Genomic DNA, 18,728 nt, shown 5'->3' on the forward strand with positions numbered 1-18,728 from the left:
CATACACACACGTGCACAAACATGCAGCACAATCACGCATGCACAAACATGCAGCACACTCACATACACATGCGTGCACAAACATGCAGCACACTCACATGCACACACGTGCACAAACATGCAGCACACTCACATACACACGCGTGCACAAACATGCAGCACACTCACACACACGCGTGCACAAACATGCAGCACACTCACATACACACGCGTGCACAAACATGCAGCACACTCATACACACGCGTGCACAAACATGCAGCACACTCACATACACACGCGTGCACAAACATGCAGCACACTCATACACACGCGTGCACAAACATGCAGCACACTCATACACACGCGTGCACAAACATGCAGCACACTCACACACGCGTGCACAAACATGCAGCACACTCACACACACGTGCGCAAACATGCAGCACACTCACACGCACACGCATGCACAAACATGCAGCACACTCACACGCATGCACAAACATGCAGCACACTCACACGCATGCACAAACATGCAGCACACTCATACACACGCATGCACAAACATGCAGCACACACACACACGTGCACAAACATGCAGCACACTCACATACACACGCGTGCACAAACATGCAGCAGTCACATGCACACGCGTGTACAAACATGCAGCACACTCACACGCATGCACAAACATGCAGCAGTCACATGCACACGCGTGTACAAACATGCAGCACACTCACACGCGTGCACAAACATGCAGCACACTCACGCGTGCACAAACATGCAGCACACTCATGCACACGTGTGCACAAACGTGCAGCACACATGCACATGTGTGCAAACATGCAGCACACTCACATACACACGCATGCACAAACATGCAGCTCACACACGTGTGCACAAACATGCAGCACACTCACATGCACACGCGTGCACAGACATGCAGAGAGACGGCAATGAGAGAGAGAGAGAATATACACACTGGGGCAGATGCACTGTGAGGCCCAAGACAGAAGTTCGTGGGAGGCCCAAAGAGCAAGTGTGGAGGAAGCCAGCCCACCTGGTACTTTCGTAGCTCACGGTTTCCACAGGATGTTGCCATCCCCAAACAAATTCCTGCAACTTTAAAACTATTTATCTTTTTAAGCTTTCTGCTCTTGGCTGTCTGCTTCACTCTTAAATCTCTGTTGAACATAAAAGTTGTTTTGGTTTTTTGTTTTTTTTTAAGAGACAGAGACTTGCTTTGTCACCCAGGTTTCAGTGTCGTGGCACAATCACAGCTTACTGCAGCCTCTAACTCCTGGGCTCAAGCCATCCTCCTGCCTCAGGCTCCCAAGTAGCTGGAACTACTGGCCCACGCCCCCATGCATACCTAATTTTTCTTATTATTTGTAGAGACAGGGTCTTACTACGTTGCCCAGGCTGGTCTCAAACTCCTGAGCTCAAGCAGTCCACCCATCTCAGCCTCCCAAAGTGCTGGGATTACAGGCATGAGCCACTGCGCCCAACCTAGGAAGTTCGTTATGCAGCTGTTTCCAAACTTTCTTGGTTCACAGTACCCTTAAGGTCCCAGCAAGTTTTATGCAATGCTCCTAGGCTAAAAGAAGTACTTAACAGTTCCAGCCAGGCACGGTGGCTCACGCCTGTAATCCCAGCACTTTGGGAGGCCAAGGCGGGTGGATCACAAGGTCAGGAGATCGAGACCATCCTGGCTAACATAGTGAAACCCTGTCTCTACTAAAAAAATACAAAAAATTAGCTGGGCCTGGTGGCGGGCGCCTGTAGTCCCAGCTACTCAGGAGGCTGAGGCAGGAGAATGGCATGAACCTGGGAGGTGGAGCTTGCAGTGAGCCGAGATAGCGCCACTGCACTCCAGCCTGGGCAACAGAGCGAGACTCTGTCTCAAGAAGAAAGAAAGAAAGAAAGAAAGACTTAACAGTTCCATGTATTAAGTAGTTAACTCCAAATAACTTAATAAATATTTATGCCCTAACAAATTAATAGTCATTGGGGAAAATACACATAAACTGAAATATATAATAAAAATTTATTTCATTCTTAAATCTATTTACTAGCTAACGGGATGTGTGCACCTATTAGACAACTTCCAACTTTTCTAATCTTGGTATCAGATTGAACAGCAACACTCATGCTTCCTGTTCCACAATGATTTTGTGCAGTTCTCACTGGCTGAAACCATAGAAAAGTCAGCTTCGCTAAAACATGATGACATTAAAATACATAGTACTATAGAACACTGCCACGGCTGAGGTAACATTGTGTGGTGGCGTACAGATGTCAAGTATTGCTGGGCTTCCCTAAGAAATGTTGAGTAATCCCACGTCACTTCTGTGAGTTTGCTGTGGCATCCTGGGGTGTCTTGCGTTATTGGGAACTATGGTCTGATGAAATCATTTGTCCATGACTTTCGTGTGTGTGTGTGTGCGCGTGTGTAAATAAACCCACAACCAGAGCCCAGAACAAATATGAATTTATACATGAATAAAAATGCATGAGAAAAGATCTGGAAAGGATACAAACCAAGCCACTAGCTCTGGCTACTTCTAAGGAGACAACATTGGGAGGAAAAGAGGTAGGTCCAGTGACATGTTTGTCAGAATTTTTCTGCAAATGCTTTCAGGTATAACTTGTGTAATTATAAACAACAGCAACAACAAAACCACCTTGCCATGTAAGAGAGTGCTAAGTTCTGTTCAGAAAGGGTCAGTCCCAAACTCCAACACACTGTGGGTACACTGTGGATGAGCGCTTCTCGCTCACGCACTGAAATTCCTTACGGCATTTTTTTCAAGAGCCTTTCTTCCTTTCTCATTTCCCACGACAGCAATTCCCTGGAAGTGGCAGTCGATCGGAATCACCAGTAGCTGTTCTCTAACTACCTCCGCTACCACCTCCCCAGAGTCCGGCTGCTCACAGTCCACTCGCGTCGCCATGTGACGTGGTGGCCGTGAAGGTTGGCTGTCTCTCTGGTAGTTTGGAGCTGCTGCTTGGAGGTTGCTAGGCAAAGACTCTATTTCCCCGCCTTCTGCTCATCTAGGTGGAGCCTTGTGGCTGGCTTCTGCCAATGAGGGGAAGGGAGGCAGGATCCAGTTCTAAATTTAATCCTAAAGTACCCCGAAGGAGATCCACATCCTAGACTGCCCACACCTCTACCCATAAATTTCCTTGCTGCATCCATTTCTCTACTCCTTTGCTCACCCATTTCTCTTGGCTGGGGGGCCCCGGGGTGGGGCAGGGGGTGTGACTGGGACCAGAGGTGAAAAAGGAGGCCACTCCATGAGAAATTACAGAGAAGGGGCGGGACAGGGGGCGGGTAAAGAAGGAAAGAGAGAGGAGCCAAAGCAGGAAACGATGCGCTGCCGAAAATAAAAAATTAAAGCAAAAGTGTAAAAAACAGTACATAAAATTGTCAGGGGGCAGCCTTCAGTAACAATTCCACTTTTGTGACACAGGTTCCAGGGAGTTACATGTCCCCTGAAATGAAGTGACCTGTTTCATTGTCCTTATTACCAAATATGAGAAGGCCAAGGGCAGTGTGCACAGATCCTCTGACGCACAGGACTGCAGAGCTGAACCAACCTGCAGCCTCTCAGCCCTTATCAGACCGGCTCAGGGACTGGTCTGAGAGAGCACAGGGGCTTGACTCCCTGAACACCCGTCAGCTTGGGACAGAACCCAGGCCATTTTCTGCCCAATTATTCATCAGCTCATGCAGGTTTACAGGAAAGAACAAAGGTCCCAGGTGTCCTAACTTAGCCTTAATAGCCAGAGTCCATGAAATGCCCATGTAATAAGGATGCTTAGAGCTCTTAAGCACCAGGCCATAAACAGATTTCAGAAATAGAACCAGGCTCACATCTCAGCTCAGCTTCTCTATTGCTACAAGAAACTCTGGTAAAACGAGTCCTTTTCTGTGCCTTAGTGTTTCCCTTTGCCAATGAGAAACCCTAAGAAGAGGCTGCAATAATTATTTTTATTCTTTATGTTTTTGACCCTCAAATGGTTATTTGGTCATTTAGTGCCTCAAAAGAGGGCACGAGGGAACTTCATCTGTTCAAAGAACTGATAAACCACCTGGAAAGCCTGGACCATGTCTCCCTCGGCCCAGAGTGAGAAGCGAGAGGGACCCTCGTCCCCGGCTCGCTGGGCCTCCCTTCTCCACCCACGCACATGCTCCAACAATGTCCCAGCTTCCTGTTGCTGTTGTCCTAGCCTCTGCAAAGGCCCTACAATTATGCATAATTTATTCCACGTGTTTGTTTGTTGCTTCTGCCAGAGGCCTCTGTCGTAAATGTTTCAGTGCTTTAACTTTAGATGAGTTTTCTTTTGAAATAATTGTCCCCAGGGTGATGAACTGAGCAGTAAATTAACACCCCTCTATCCACAGCCTCCTCTAGGCTCCTGTTCCCTTCTAGCTGCAGTGCTCAACATAAAACATTCATTAAATAAGCACCTCAGGTGGCACAGGCAGGGATGGGGGCACTGGGGACCTGCGCACTGGCTAAATCAATATGTGGGTGACAAGTTCCATGAAGAAACTCCCAGGACCAGTTAAATCGGATTTTGTTTTAAAGTCCTTTCAGTGATATGTTTCACAGGAGTATGAAACCCACATTTGCCATCATCCCCCCAACTCTACTTATTCATGTTCTTTGCATCTTGACACAAAAATATATTTTTGCTCCTCTTTGAAGCCTCCTGTTATCTGAGCCCATCTGTGTCACTCCAATGACACCATCACTCAGGCACGCTCCCTCTCCTTGTCTCCCTCACTCACACACACACACACACACACACACAAACACACTCTCACACTACGGGCACACTCACACACCCACACACACACTCTCACACCACTGGCACACTCACACACGCGTACACAATCTCACGCTCATGCCACTGACTCACTCTCACACACCTGCTCACTCACACACTCTCAACAGTTCAGGAATGGTCTGAAAAACTGACCATTGGTGTATTTATTTATTATGTCAGTGGCAAGCATTCCTGTGCTGCTTGTCAAATTTTTATTTCTCTTCCCCAATAGCCTCTCCAACCTCCAACCAAGGACCCCACTTGCAAATGATTTGTGACTAGTGAGTTCTAAGGTTACATCGACTTATTGCCTGGACTTTCACGCCAGCGCTTTGCCGGTTGCTCTCAGATTCCGCTGTTCCTTTCCTCTGGTTCGTGCTGTGGGGAACTGACCCCAAAAACTCTATTTCCTGGAACAACTCATCAACTGACTTTTGATTAGGTCTGGCCAATGGGAGGTAATGATGGGAGCCTGGGAGGCTGAAGAGGGAAATTCAGGGTATTTCTCGTTCACTTTTTCTATCTGCTTCAGATGGCATTTCCTCTGGGATTCCAGCTCCCACTGGGTGGTCCTGGCTCCTGGGCTCTGGTAAGGCCATCTCCACTCCCGTCCTTGTAGCCCTAAGGTGGTGCCCACTTCCTGCCATGCTAATCTCTCTATTGGCTCACTGTCCTGCTTGGCTCAACATCCCTTCTAACACCTTTAGAATTAGCTCTTTGTATGTATTGTCCCTCTGCTGACCCACACAGCATGAGTTTTGTCTTCTTACTGTACTGTAACTAATACAAAGTTTATTGGAAGCAAAGGAGGCATGGGCTGAGAAAGCACTGAGTGAAAGGCTATAGGGATGAGAGGCAAAGACCAGCACCGCTCCTCAACCTGCCAGCTCCAGCACCTTGCCATCTGCACTCAACTTAGAGCTTTACCATCTTGTACGAACAGAGAGAAATGGTGCCCTGCAGGGAAACTTAAGAAAACCTCCAAATGTGTCCAGCACAGAGCAGTCTAGAAAAGATTCAAACTAATTTAGGAAAAAAAAATGCAGGCTATTCTTTTATTAAAAGTTCCAGACTCAGTATTCTTTCTTGAAAACACAATCTATGCCTATATTTATATTCCCGAATTTTCCCTACGGTCTTTTGAACCTCTAGCTGTAAACTGAGCTAATTCTCCCCACTGTTGTCCTCAGTGGAAATAGAGCATCACCCCACTAAAATTTACACAAAACCACTAATGTAGGGTAGCGAGTTTGTCTCTCACCCATCTTTCCAGTGAATACCACGGTCTTTCTGTCTTTAGTTTAGGAAAGAAGAATTAAACCTGACTTTTTAGGAGTGTCTGAGGATCTGTTGAAGGAAAACTTTCAGCAGACACAGCAGCAAGAGGTTAAAAGCATTGCTTTTGAATCAGACTGCCTGGCCTGGACTCTGGCTCTACCATGTATTCTCACTGATCAACTTATGTCCCCCTATAGACCTCAGTCTTCTCATCTGTGAGTTGGGGATCCTAACGGTTTTGAGACTTAAAGGAAATAATACCTGTAAAGCTTTGCACATTACATACAATAAGCACTCCATAAATGTTACCTATAATTTTATCATTGTTAACATCCTCCTGTGCCCGCATCCTTGAAAATCAGTAAGAGAAGGTATAAGATCCAAGTTACTACCATATAAATAAATAAGGGACGGTCCGATCCCCCAAACCAATGGATTGATGACCAACATCATCTCTGCACATCAGCAAAGAAAACTGCTGACTCTCAGAACTGGGGAGGCTGTGTCATCTACTCTCCCTGCATGACAGCTGAGGTGGAAGAGACCCAGAAGGCTCAGCTGCCTGGTAATGGTACCATAACTCCTACCCCAGGTCCTAATATACGGTTATCACCTCATGACAGTACAGAATATTTCATTTCAGATCGGCGTCATGTACGTGTGATGTGAATTCTTCTCAGGGAAGCTGATACAGTTTGGTATGTGATGTGAATTGTTCTCAGGGAAGCTGATACAGTTTGGATACTTGCTCCCACCCAAATCTCATGTTGAATTGTAATCCTCAGTGCTGGAGGTGGAGACTGGTGGGAGGTGTTTGGATCATGGGGGTGGATCCCTCATGGCTTGGTGCTGTCTTTGCAAAGGTGAGTGAGTTCCTGTGAGATCTGGTCATTTAAAAGTGTGTGGCACCACCTCCCCTATAACTCACTCCTCTTTCTCACTCCTGCTTTCAGTATGTGACGTGCCTGCTCCCCCTTCACCTTCCACAATGATTATAAACTTCCTGAGGCCTCCTTAGAAGCCAAGAAGATACCAGCACCATGCCTTTTCTAAACCCTACAGAAACATGAGCCAATCAAACCTCTGTTTTTAATAAATTACTCAGTCTTTATTTATAGCAATGCAAGAATGGCCTTAGAGGGAAACCTTCTAGAGAGAGTTTAAAACAAACCAAAAAAAAAAAAAAAAGCAATGGCCTACAGCTAACATGAGACTTAATGGTGAAAGACTAAATTTTTTTTCTCCTGTGATCAAAAACAAAGCAAGGAAGTCCATTCTCACCCCCTTTTTTTTTTTTTTTTTTTTTTTTTTTGAGACAGAGTCTCGCTGTTACCCAGGCTAGAGGGCAATGGCGTGGTCTCAGCTCACTGCCAGCTCTACCTCCTGGGTTCATACCATTCTCCTGGTTCAGCCTCCCGAGAAGCTGGGACTACAGGTGCCTGCCACCGCATCTGGCTAATTTTTTGCATTTTTAGTAGAGACAGTGTTTCACCATGTTAGCCAGGATGGTCTCGATCTCTTGACCTCGTGATCCACCCGCCTCAGCCTCCCAAAGTGCTGGGATTACAGGTGTGAGCCAACATGCCCGGCCTCACCACTTCTATTCAGCATTGTACAGGAGATTCTAATCAGGGCAATTAGGAAATGGGTGGAGGGAGCAGGGACAAAATATATCTAGATTGGAAAAAAGAAGTAAAACTATTTCTATTCACAGATAACATGATCTCACAAATAGAAAATCCTAAGCAATCCGTTAAAAATTATTAGAGCTAATAAATGAGTTCAGAAAAGTTGTGGGATACAAGATCAATATAGAAAAATCAATTATATTTCTATATACTGGCAATGAGCAATCCAAAAATAAAATCAAGACAACTATATTTTCAATAGCATCAAAAAAAATAAAAATAATTATCAATAAATTTAACAAAATATGTACATGATGTGTACACCAAAAACTATAAAACATTGTTGAAAAAATAAAAGGTCTACATAAATAGAAAGATATGCCACAGTCATAGAAGACTTACTATTGCCAAGATGGCAATTCTTCCAAAATTAGTCTGTAGATTCAACTCAATCCCTACCAAAATCCCAGCTTACTTTCTTATAGACATGGACAAGCTAGTCATGAAGTTCATATGGAAATGCAAAGCACCCAGAATTGTCAAAACAATTTTGAAAAAAAAGTACAAAGTCAGAGGATGCATACCCCCAATTTCAAAACTTACTATATAGGCAGAGCAATCAAGATAGGGTGATACTACATAAGAACAGACATATAGATCAATGGAATCAAATTGATGTCCAGGAATAAACTCTTACATTTGTGGTCAATTGACTTTTGATAAGGTGTCAGGATAATCCAGTAAGGAAACAGTCTGTTCAACACATGGTGCTGGGACAACTGAATACCCACATGCAGAAAAATACATTTGAATCCCCTCCTTCAATAACACCCAAACATGAACTCAAAATGGATCATAGGCCTAACTGCAAGTGTTAAAACTATAAAATTCTTAGAGGAAAAATTAGAAAGCTCTTAATGACATTGGATTAGGCAACGGTTTCTTAGATATAGCACAAAAGCATAAGTGACAAAATTAGATAAATTGAACTATTTCAAAATTTAAAACTTGTGCTTCAAATAATATCAATAAAGTGAAAAGACAATCTATAGAATTAAAGACACTATTTCTACATCATATTATTTGATAAGATTGGTATTCCAAATATATAAAGAACTTCATATATCCCAAATATATAAAGAACTTCATATATTCCAAATATATAAATAACTCTTATAACCTGATAATCAAAAGCCAATTAACCCAATATTTTTAAGAGGCAAAGGATTTGAATAAATATTTTTCCAAAGACGACATGCAAATGACCAAAAAACCCATGAAAAGACGTTCACATCATTAGTCATCAGGGAAATGCAAGTTAAAACTACAGTGAAATACCACTGGGATGGATAAAATTTAAAAAACAGATGATAAGCATTGGTGAGGATGTGGAGATGCTGGAAACCTCATAAATAGCTGGTTGGAATGTAAAATAATATAGCCACTTTGGAAAAATAGCATGGCAGTTCTTTAAAATGTTAAACATAGAGTCACCATATGACCCAGCAATTCTACTCCTAGGTATATACTCAAGAGAAAAAAAAAAAAGCTGGTACACAAACATCCACTGCAGCATTATTCATAGTAGCCCAAAGCTGGAGACCACCCAAATGTCCATCAACTGCACTGATAAATAAAATGAATCAAATCCAAAATACGGAATATTATTTGGCAATAAAAAAGAATGAGGTACTGATATATGCTACAACATGAATGAATGCTTAAAAAAATATTGCTAAGTGAAAGAAGCTGAGGACCGCATATTCTACAATACCATTTACAAGAAAGTCTGGAATAGGCAAATCTATAGAGACAGAAAGTAGGTTAGTTGTTACCCACGGCTTGGCAACTATTGGGTACAGGGTTTCTTTCTGGGATAATAAAAATGTTTTCAACATAAATTGTGTAGATAATTGCACAAATCTGTGAATATGCTAAAAACCACTGAATTGTACACTTTAAATGGGTGAATTTTAGTGTATAAAATTAAATCTCAATAAACATGCTTAAAAAGTAAATGGACTTGGTATCTTTAAAATTTAAAAAAAAAAAAAAAAGCAAATAGGTCTTGGGGATCGGGCAGAGCTGGGTTTGATTACCAGCTTCCACACAACTAGCTATGTGGTCTTAAGCAAATTCCTGTACAACTCTGGGCGTCAGTAAATGGTAGCTTTTTACCATTCAGCAGGAAGGAAAGTTAGGAGAGGTGGGGATATGCAGCATCAGGGTTACAGTGAAGGCAGAACCAAGGTGATCTTCTGGGGTGAAACAAGCACATCCAAGACCACCAGCTAGAATTTGATTCCGTAGTCCCTGTCTATTCCTCAGAGGAAGGTGCCTTTCCTAAATATTCCACATGCAATGGTGCCCCTGCAGCAATGCTATGCAGCAGGTATTGACTACAACTCTTCCTGCAGACAAGAGCAGCGTCCATCTTTATCTCCCACCTATGGCTGGATTTGGCAAGAACAGGATCATTTGCAATGTTGAAGAAACGGAGGGAACACAAGAAGGATCCTGACAATCAAATTCTAGGCCATTTTTATCTTACACTGCTTATCTGAGAAGGTCATCTCCCCCCACTGCCCATAAAGCATTAGCTGCTTTGAGCTTTGCGTTCTCAACAGTGTAATGAAAATAGACGTTGAATGCTAAAACATAAACATATGCATCATTCATAATGCATTCAGATGTTTTTTAATTATTCATGGTTCCTGAAAGTTATTTGACCAATCATGCATATATACCCAAGTAATGTTTGTATTAGAACCACAGCCTCAGTGTATGCAATTCCAGCTCCTTGGCATTCCCGTCTATGGAATTAAAATTAAATGAGTCAGTGGTCAATAAAAGTTACATGTGATTTCCATAAAATTATCCATTGTATACTGCTATGGGGTGGAGAAAGAAGTTTGCATGGCGTTGCTGAAGCTGACAGAACACAGAATGCTTGCTTTCTGATGAGGGTGGCAGTGATGACTAGTCTTTCCTAAGAATGAATTCATTATTTCCCTAAATAATTGGTGGTCTTGGACTTGGTTGTCGTCTAGGAAAAAAAATAACTCAGAGGGCCACCCTCTCCATTCTGTTTAAGTTCTGTTTTCTTAAAAGAAAAAAAAAAGTGCCAGTATTTTGGGCTCGAAAACACCACATTCTTCTGTTTTGATGCTTGCATAAATTTGCATGTTAACATGAATGGTTCCAACTTAAAGAACGTGAAATGAAATGAAATTTGAATTCAAATCCAAGATGGAGAAAAGACACATCTAAAAGCAACAGATTTTCAATCTAGTGGATTTTTTTTTCAAGAACCAGATTAAGAAAGTCATAAACTCTTTCTCTCTCTCTCCCTGCCCCCCTCAACCACTGCTTTCAAAGACGGGTGGCACACAGAGACAGGTATCCCAAAAAGCATCACCATGTCCCCCCAGCATACACACTCAGTATTTTTACGAACCACAGCACACATTCCGAAGCTCTGTTTTAATGACTACATGCCACCATGAAACTCAGAGACATGACTCAGAGGACACGGTCAAAATCATGTATCCACTTTTGGAGGCCCACCGAGATAAAATGAAATGTAAGGAACATTGTGTGAGTAGCTTGAGCAAATACAGGCACGAATTTGCCTCTGCAGGCCCTAAGAGCCATTTCTTGCTTCATCCTTTGATTTTTCCCATTGCAGTTGAAGGCTGTATGTCATAGTGGTTAGGTGCACAGACTAATAGACCTGCCTTGGAATCCCAGATCCACCAATGATTTACTGGCTGTGTGACCTCTGGCAAATGACTTAATCTGTGGACATAACTTTTTTCATGAGTCTTCATTTACATAGCAATAGTACCAGCCTCGCAGACTTGTGAGATAATGCAGCACATTTAGAACAGTGTCTAACATAGAGCAAGCATTCAATAAGGATTAGGCATGGTGGCAGTTGCTATGGTGGGGTATTAAATGTTACTTTTTTTTTTTTTTTTTTTTTAATTCTTTTGAGATAGAGTCTCGCTCGGTCGCCCAGGCTAGAGTGCTGTGGCCGGATCTCAGCTCACTGCAAGCTCCGCCTCCTGGGTTCCCGCCATTCTCCTGCCTCAGCCTCCCGAGTAGCTGTGACTACAGGCGCCCGCCACCTTGCCCGGCTAGTTTTTTGTACTTTTTAGTAGAGACGGGGTTTCACTGTGTTAGCCAGGATGGTCTCGATCTCCTGACCTCGTGATCCGCCCGTCTCGGCCTCCCAAAGTGCTGGGTTACAGGCTTGAGCCACCGCGCCCGGCCAAATGTTACTATTATTCAAACTTTAGATGATGGTAGGAACCAGGCCTGAACGGCTTCTCCTCCAACCTGCCCTCCCATTTTGACCAGACAGCACCACCCAGGAAAGAACGGTCAAGTCATCACGAAAGCCCATTGCCAACGATCTCTGGCTGCAGGACAATGTGAGATGTCATGTTCTCATCCCATCCTGCCCCACATCAACCCCTCCTCAAGCCCAGTCTCCCTTCACTAAGGTGTGCCAAACAAAACGACAACAGGATCTCAACAAGTAAAGAGGACCGTGAGCAGCGAGGGCAGCCTCGTACCTCGTGGCCAGACTCCATAGTGTTTGTTTCCAATTTCTGGACAGCCGACTTGTTGCCCTCCTTTAGCATTTTCTCTCGAACTTTGGTTTCATACTCAGGCCTGGAATGTTCCTAAACCAAAGAGCAGAGAGTGGTTAGTAAACGAAAGGAAGAATGGCCTTGGCCTGTGGGTTATAACCAGACACATGTACATTAACATCAGCGTTTAGGATTGGATGCTATTGGGTATGAACTGCCACACCAAACACAATCACAAGGCGTCTAGACGTCACAACCTAACATAAGAACACAACGTGAGGAAGAGACAAGGGACACACAACACTCGTTGTCACACTGAAAACCAAACCTGGGCACGTTCCTGGGGATAGCGCCAGTGTTGAGAAAAGAGAGAGGAAATGTTAACTGGATGGTTGACACGAAGAGAGGCCCAGTACTTTGCAGAGCCGTTTCACCACAGGCAGAGGGATATCCCTGGTCATCCCACCAACTATTGTCAGACCTCAAACTTCTAACTTTCAACAAGCCAGCTCCCAGCTGGAGAAACAGATGTGCCCCACAGCTGGGAGTGAGGGCAACAACAAAACTCCTTCCCTGCTCCATTATTCTCTGAGCTAAAATGGTGACCAATAAACATCAAAGTCAAGGGTGGCCATAGGGAATCTTAAAATTCACTTGCCTGGATCTGTTTCCTGTACAGCCTCGGTGAGTAACTCATTGGCAAGTTCAGCAATGCTCAAGAGACCTCACTGGGCCATTCAGCAACACAAACCTGAATCGTGAGTCACCAGGCATGGGAAAGAGCACCTAACTAATCCAGAGGACCATGGTCAAATCAGTGCAGATGCCAGGGCAGGAAGATGCACGACTCACTTCAAAGAAAATTTAACTGTGTACACCTGGCCTCATTGGCGGGTCTTCCTTACGGTTTCCAGCTCAAGAACAAACATCTACAGGTGTGAGGACTTCATGTTCCTGCATCGTTTATCGATAACTCCTGGGCAGGGATTCAGGTACTGGCTCACAATGGGCTCTGCTATTCAGGGAACACACATGTCCTTATCCCTGTCCATATGTCAGAGATTCCAAAGGTCAACAGGCCAGGCTCTTGACCTCTCTCTGGCTTTCCCAAGACATGCCACGATGCAGGAGAGGACAGACCATGTAAGTGACTAACAAGCATAACTAAAACAACAGCAGGTGGTGCCATTCCATCGTCACCCATTCTCCAAGGGGACGTCAGTCCCACCCCTTCCAGGAGTCCTTCTCCAACTGTTGCAACATACCTACCAGGTGGGGTCTCCTCCCTCTCTGAATTCCTAGACTTTTATAGCTTATACCACACATTGCAGCTCTTCATTACGTATTTTTCTTTTATTGTTTCCTAGCTGTTTTGCACGTGAGAGGCTTCTTATCCTAACATAAAGATCAGCTACCTGCTCTGTATTATTCTGTGTTTTGCACAGTACTTGGCACCATGCAGAACACACAGAAATCTCTAAATGCTTGTAAAGTGCACTTGATTTTGTCTCTCACCTTTATCCGTTCTCCAACACAGCATTTCCTAATGTGTGTGCCAAGAGAATTTCAGCTAAAAAAGGACTCTAAGGTCTAAAACACTGGAAAACACTATAATGTATCGACTTTCTGAGAGTCACAATGAGCATATTAAAAATTCTGGAAAGTGCTACTGTCAAGACACTTGCTTAATTTTCCTAAGCCCATCATTTCCCACAGAGCAACTTTTGCCTGTAACAATTAATAACCTGCAGGAATACTTTGAGAACTATGGTTTGAGGTTGTCCCCCGTGGCCTCTGAAATTTGGTTGCTTTACTTCTACATTATTCCAATGGGAGATTTTAATTAAAAACTGTAGCAGTATCTTTCAGTGAGTTCCAGAAGAACATGGGTTCTAAATCTCTTCAAGCCAGAGGAGCCTCTCCCCTTTCACACCCCGCACAGGGGCTAAGGGAGGCACCCCCAGCTGACCGGCAGGATGTTTCTGATTATCTCTGGCTTTCCAGGGCATGATGTGGCAGCACACAGAGGAGTTTGCTTGAATCCCTCTAGGTGTGGCTGTGGCTCACCTCCCCCCACACTCGGCCTCAGTTCAGAGCTGCCTCATCTTTTTTTTCTTTTTTTTTTTGAGACAGAGTCTCGCTGGGCCGCCCAGGCTGGACTGCTGTGGCATGATCTCGGCTCACTGCAACCTCCGCCTTCTGGGCTCAAGCGATTCTCCTGCCTCAGCCTCTGGAGTAGCTGGGACTGCAGGCACATGCCACCAGGTCCAGCTGATTTTTTTGTGTTTTTAGTAGAGACAGGATTTCGCCATGTTGACCAAGCTGGTCTTGAACTCCTAACCTCAGGTGATCTGCCCGCCTCGGCCTCCCAAAGTGCTGGGATTACAGGCATGAGCCACTCCACCTGGCCATAATCCTCATCTTTTTAAAGCAAGCCTAGCTTCCTAAGCACTCAGACAGGAATCTGAAACTCAAGGGAGAGACAGGCTGCACTGCACTCAGCTGAAGCAGGCCTGACAAGGACCTCCCTGTTTGCAGCCAAGCAAGTAGGGTGAGGTTATAGAATCCCTCAAAAGTGGACAACTGAGCTCCCGGCCAGAGCAGAATCCAGCCCCTGGGAGGGCTGCTTTGACACACCCAGCCATGAACAGATCAGCCTTATTCCTGATGTTCCCTAAACACAACAGCACTGGATGGGTAATCTGATGCCAAGTCATCACAGATCATCACCCCTCCCACTGAGACTCTGGGAACTATTTCCATTTGGTCAGTCTCCCCAGGAGCCAGCTGGGAGGAAGAACCCAAGCCTGCTCAGGACCACACTTGTCTTATCTAAAGAGGTAAGTCCAGAGATACATCCAACAAACGTCTTCAACCGAGAGTCATCAAGCACCCGCTATACTCTGAGCTCTTTCCAGGCACTGAGGCTATCCTGCCAGTCCTAGACACAAGATCCCTCCTTCCCTGGAGCTCACCTACAAGTAGAGGCAAGTTACAGTGAGTAAACCAGCACACGAATGAGAAACTAGCAGATGAGGACAAGAACAGCAGAAGAAATAAAGCAGGATGGCTGCTTCAGATTGGGGAGCTGCAGGAGGCTAATCTGAAGATGGCAATGTTTTCACTGAGATGCAAAAGCTGAGAAAAGACAGGCCTTGCAGAGTCTGGGGGAAAAGCATCTGTGCAACAAGAACAGCCAGGGCAAAGGCTGGAATGAGCTCGAGACAGAATGAAGGCCTAGGTAGCTGGAAGGTCTAAGCACGAAGGAGAAGGACAGGAGCTGGGGTTAGAACGGTAGGCAGAGGATTTGGTTTCCTATGAAACCAGAAAGAAGTCACTGAGGATATCTAAGCTTTGATGTGATACATGAGGGGTGGGAGAGAGACGGGTGGGCAGGATATCTGTGTTCAGATAAGGCCACACTCTAAGAGTTCCAGGGTATTCCTAATGTGACAGAAGGTAATGGGTAAGAGTGGCCCACTGAGTTGAAGATGATCCCATTCCAGAGTATAAAACTCTGGAGGTCTGGCAGATCTCCCTGCAACAAGGACAAACAGGATCACAGGAGTCCTTCAATAAGTCCCGTGGTGATGCCCACAGGGACACCCATAGGCAGACCTGCACCAGCCCAGGGGGTGGGCTCTTGGGCTTGGTAGATGCCTCCTTTCCCCACCCTCATAAGAAAGCAGTCTCCAGTCTTCTTCTGGCTTCTCTCTGGTTTCCAAGCTGGACTTAAGCCCTACTGCTTGTTCTACCCCTCGTGGGGTGACCCACCTGCTGGAGGCACCCAGGTGGGAGGACTAGAGGGTACACAAGCTTTGGTGTATGTCAGTTGGCACCCTCCTTTCCCCTGGGAAGCAAGTGCTTCCTATTGGATACCATGGGGAAGAAAGACATCGTAAGGTTATAGACAGCTAGACTCGCAAGTATTCCTGATACTGGGAGGTGTCTGGTTAAAATAGAAAAAAACTTCGGGCAGCATCACGAGGTCAGGAGATTGAGACCATCATGGCTAACATGGTGAAACCCCGTCTCTACTAAAAATACAAAAAAATTAGCCGGGTGTGGTGGCAGACTCCTGTAGTCCTAGCCACTCAGGAGGCTGAGGCAGGAGAATAGCGTGAACCTGGGAGGCAGAGCTTGCAGTGAGCTGAGATCATGCCACTGTACTCGAGCCTGGGCAACTGAAACTCCATCTCAAAAAACAAAAACAAAAACAAACTTCTAATCATGGCTTTCAAGGACCCCTGCCTCCCTCCCTCCAATGCCCAAGTAACATCTGCCTTCCACTCACTCCTCATTTTGAATGTGGGTTAAATGCTTCATATAAGTCCTAGGACCCTTGTTCAAGTCATTCATACCTTGCTATCCTGATCTTCATGCCTTCCCACGGCCTGGGAGATACATATTAGCAATCAGGACCCTCCCTGACCCGGTCACCAGACTATGCTTTTCCCTTGTCACCACTGCATACTGAGCCCTGTCCCCTGCAGCCAACGTGGCTTTCAAGATATCTTGTTGTTGCCTATCTACACCCCTCGCTTTCCCAGGTCAAGGCTTCTGCTGCTGTTTCTTTCTTGTGGGCACCCCTTTTTCCCTTTGCTGTCCATTAAAAGCCAACCAGTCTTCAAAACCCTGATTTTTTAAGAATTTCCTCTCTACATTAGCCGGAGCAATTTCTCTCGCACACTCTCCATTCTATTCTAAATATTTATAGACCAAAGAGCACCCCGCTGAATGCAGCCCCTTGGAGATCAGACACTATGCCTGAGATAATTCCATATTCCATACAAAAACCTAGTATGTAGTAGATGCTTAATGGCCATGTTCGGAATTGAACTGAAATTGATGTGTGCTAATCCAAACTAGAAATGCATTAAAGGAAAAGTTGAGGCTGGCCTGTGCACATGCGGGGCACACCAATCACACTACAGAACCAACCAGACTTGCAGCAACCTCACATGAGATCCCATCCGGACTGTCTCCTTAGGCCCCGGGTAAACCCAGTCATGGCCAGGCCCCTCTCAGCCAGCACATGAGCTCCTCAAATCATGTACCTCCCAGGAAGTTACCATGGCTCATTGAGTTAAACAGATAAACAGGAAACCTGGCTACAGAAAGAAAAATGGATTATAGTCTCACTCCTGCCAGGGGCTTGTTACAGAGATTTCAAGGGTATTGAGTTATAACTGAGGCTTTTCTGATGGAGAGAGTATATTTACACTTGCCCTCTAACAGAGAGATGTGAGGACTTCCTCCAGTCTCCTCGGCAGACACACTTAACTTGTCTCTGGCCCTACACAGGCTTGGATGCCGGGATGCATCTTCTTTTTTTGGAAACGTTCTATGGCATTAGGGGAGTAGGCACTATACCCTACCCATCTCCCCCAACCTCCCTCTGTCTCTCTCATGTATATGAGACATATTTCAGCTAAATCAAACAGGACCAATAATACAAAGATTTTCCCACTAGATCACCCGCATTCAAACTTCTAGAGTTCTTTCTATTGGAAGGACCAGTTTGGGAATTTTCTTGCAAGAAATGCAACTGTCTTTATTATTCTCTGTTGCGTATCTTCCTAAATAACTTGAATCCTCTCTGAAGGCAGAATGCCTATGTATATTATCTCTTTCACCACGGAGTTCACGATAGTATTAGTCTCAGGGTATATGCTCAACACTTAGGACTAGAGTAGAGTGGGTGCATGTACCCAATATATGGTAAGGCAATGGGGTGGAGTGGGATGGGGATGCAATTAAGTGAGAACCCATGGGAGGTGGAGAAAGGCTACAGCATTACATCTCTCCTTCCAGCACTTTCAGGCAGCACACCCTGCACTGGTAGATTCCATTCCATGCAGCTGCCCCGCGGGTCCTGCCATTCTTCAGCCCACCTGCTCAAAGGCAAGTAGACTACCTAGAGCATTAAGGAGAAGAAATGGTGACATGCCACAGACGTGGGGACATACAGGCTTGGGAAGAGACTAAATTAGGGATTCCACTTCTCTCTCATAATGTGTCAGGGCCACAAGGCCCCAGGTCCCTAGTCCAAGGCAATCACTGTAGGAGAGTAAGGAGCAGGCTTGTGTTCCATGCAGCCACCTTACTGCTGTGGCCTTACTGCTATGGCCAGCCCTGCCCTTGCAAGTGGGTACTCAGGCAACTGAAAGTGCCTCCTAGACACGGCCCTCAGCCCCTCACCCACGATATCCACACTATTGAGAGTCCCTGCCTGATATCCCATCCATGGTGGCACCTGGTATCAGGAGGCCTTGAAGATTTTAATGGTCAGAACAGAGGAGCTTGCTGAGCTTGGAAGTGAAAGAAGAGGGGAGGAGAGCTGAGTGGCAGTGGGGTTGCTTTGGGAGGAGCAGGAATTATGGTGGGAATAGATCATGGGAGCAAGCACGA

The 18,728-nt window shown here is 45.2% G+C and overlaps 1 protein-coding gene across 1 annotated transcript in view; it reads right to left on the reverse strand.

Moving 5' to 3' along the window:
* ANO2 (anoctamin 2) overlaps window positions 1–18,728 on the reverse strand; it is a 361,822-nt gene that overhangs the window by 155,775 nt on the left and 187,319 nt on the right. Inside the window, exon 14 of the mRNA XM_037988687.2 lies at window positions 12,300–12,410. Within this exon, the coding sequence (XP_037844615.2) occupies window positions 12,300–12,410 (111 nt within the window). The remainder of the gene's footprint in view (window positions 1–12,299; window positions 12,411–18,728) is intronic.

Source organism: Chlorocebus sabaeus, chromosome 11, assembly GCF_047675955.1.
Source record: "Chlorocebus sabaeus isolate Y175 chromosome 11, mChlSab1.0.hap1, whole genome shotgun sequence".
In the NCBI taxonomy this organism is placed as follows: Eukaryota; Metazoa; Chordata; class Mammalia; order Primates; family Cercopithecidae; genus Chlorocebus; species Chlorocebus sabaeus.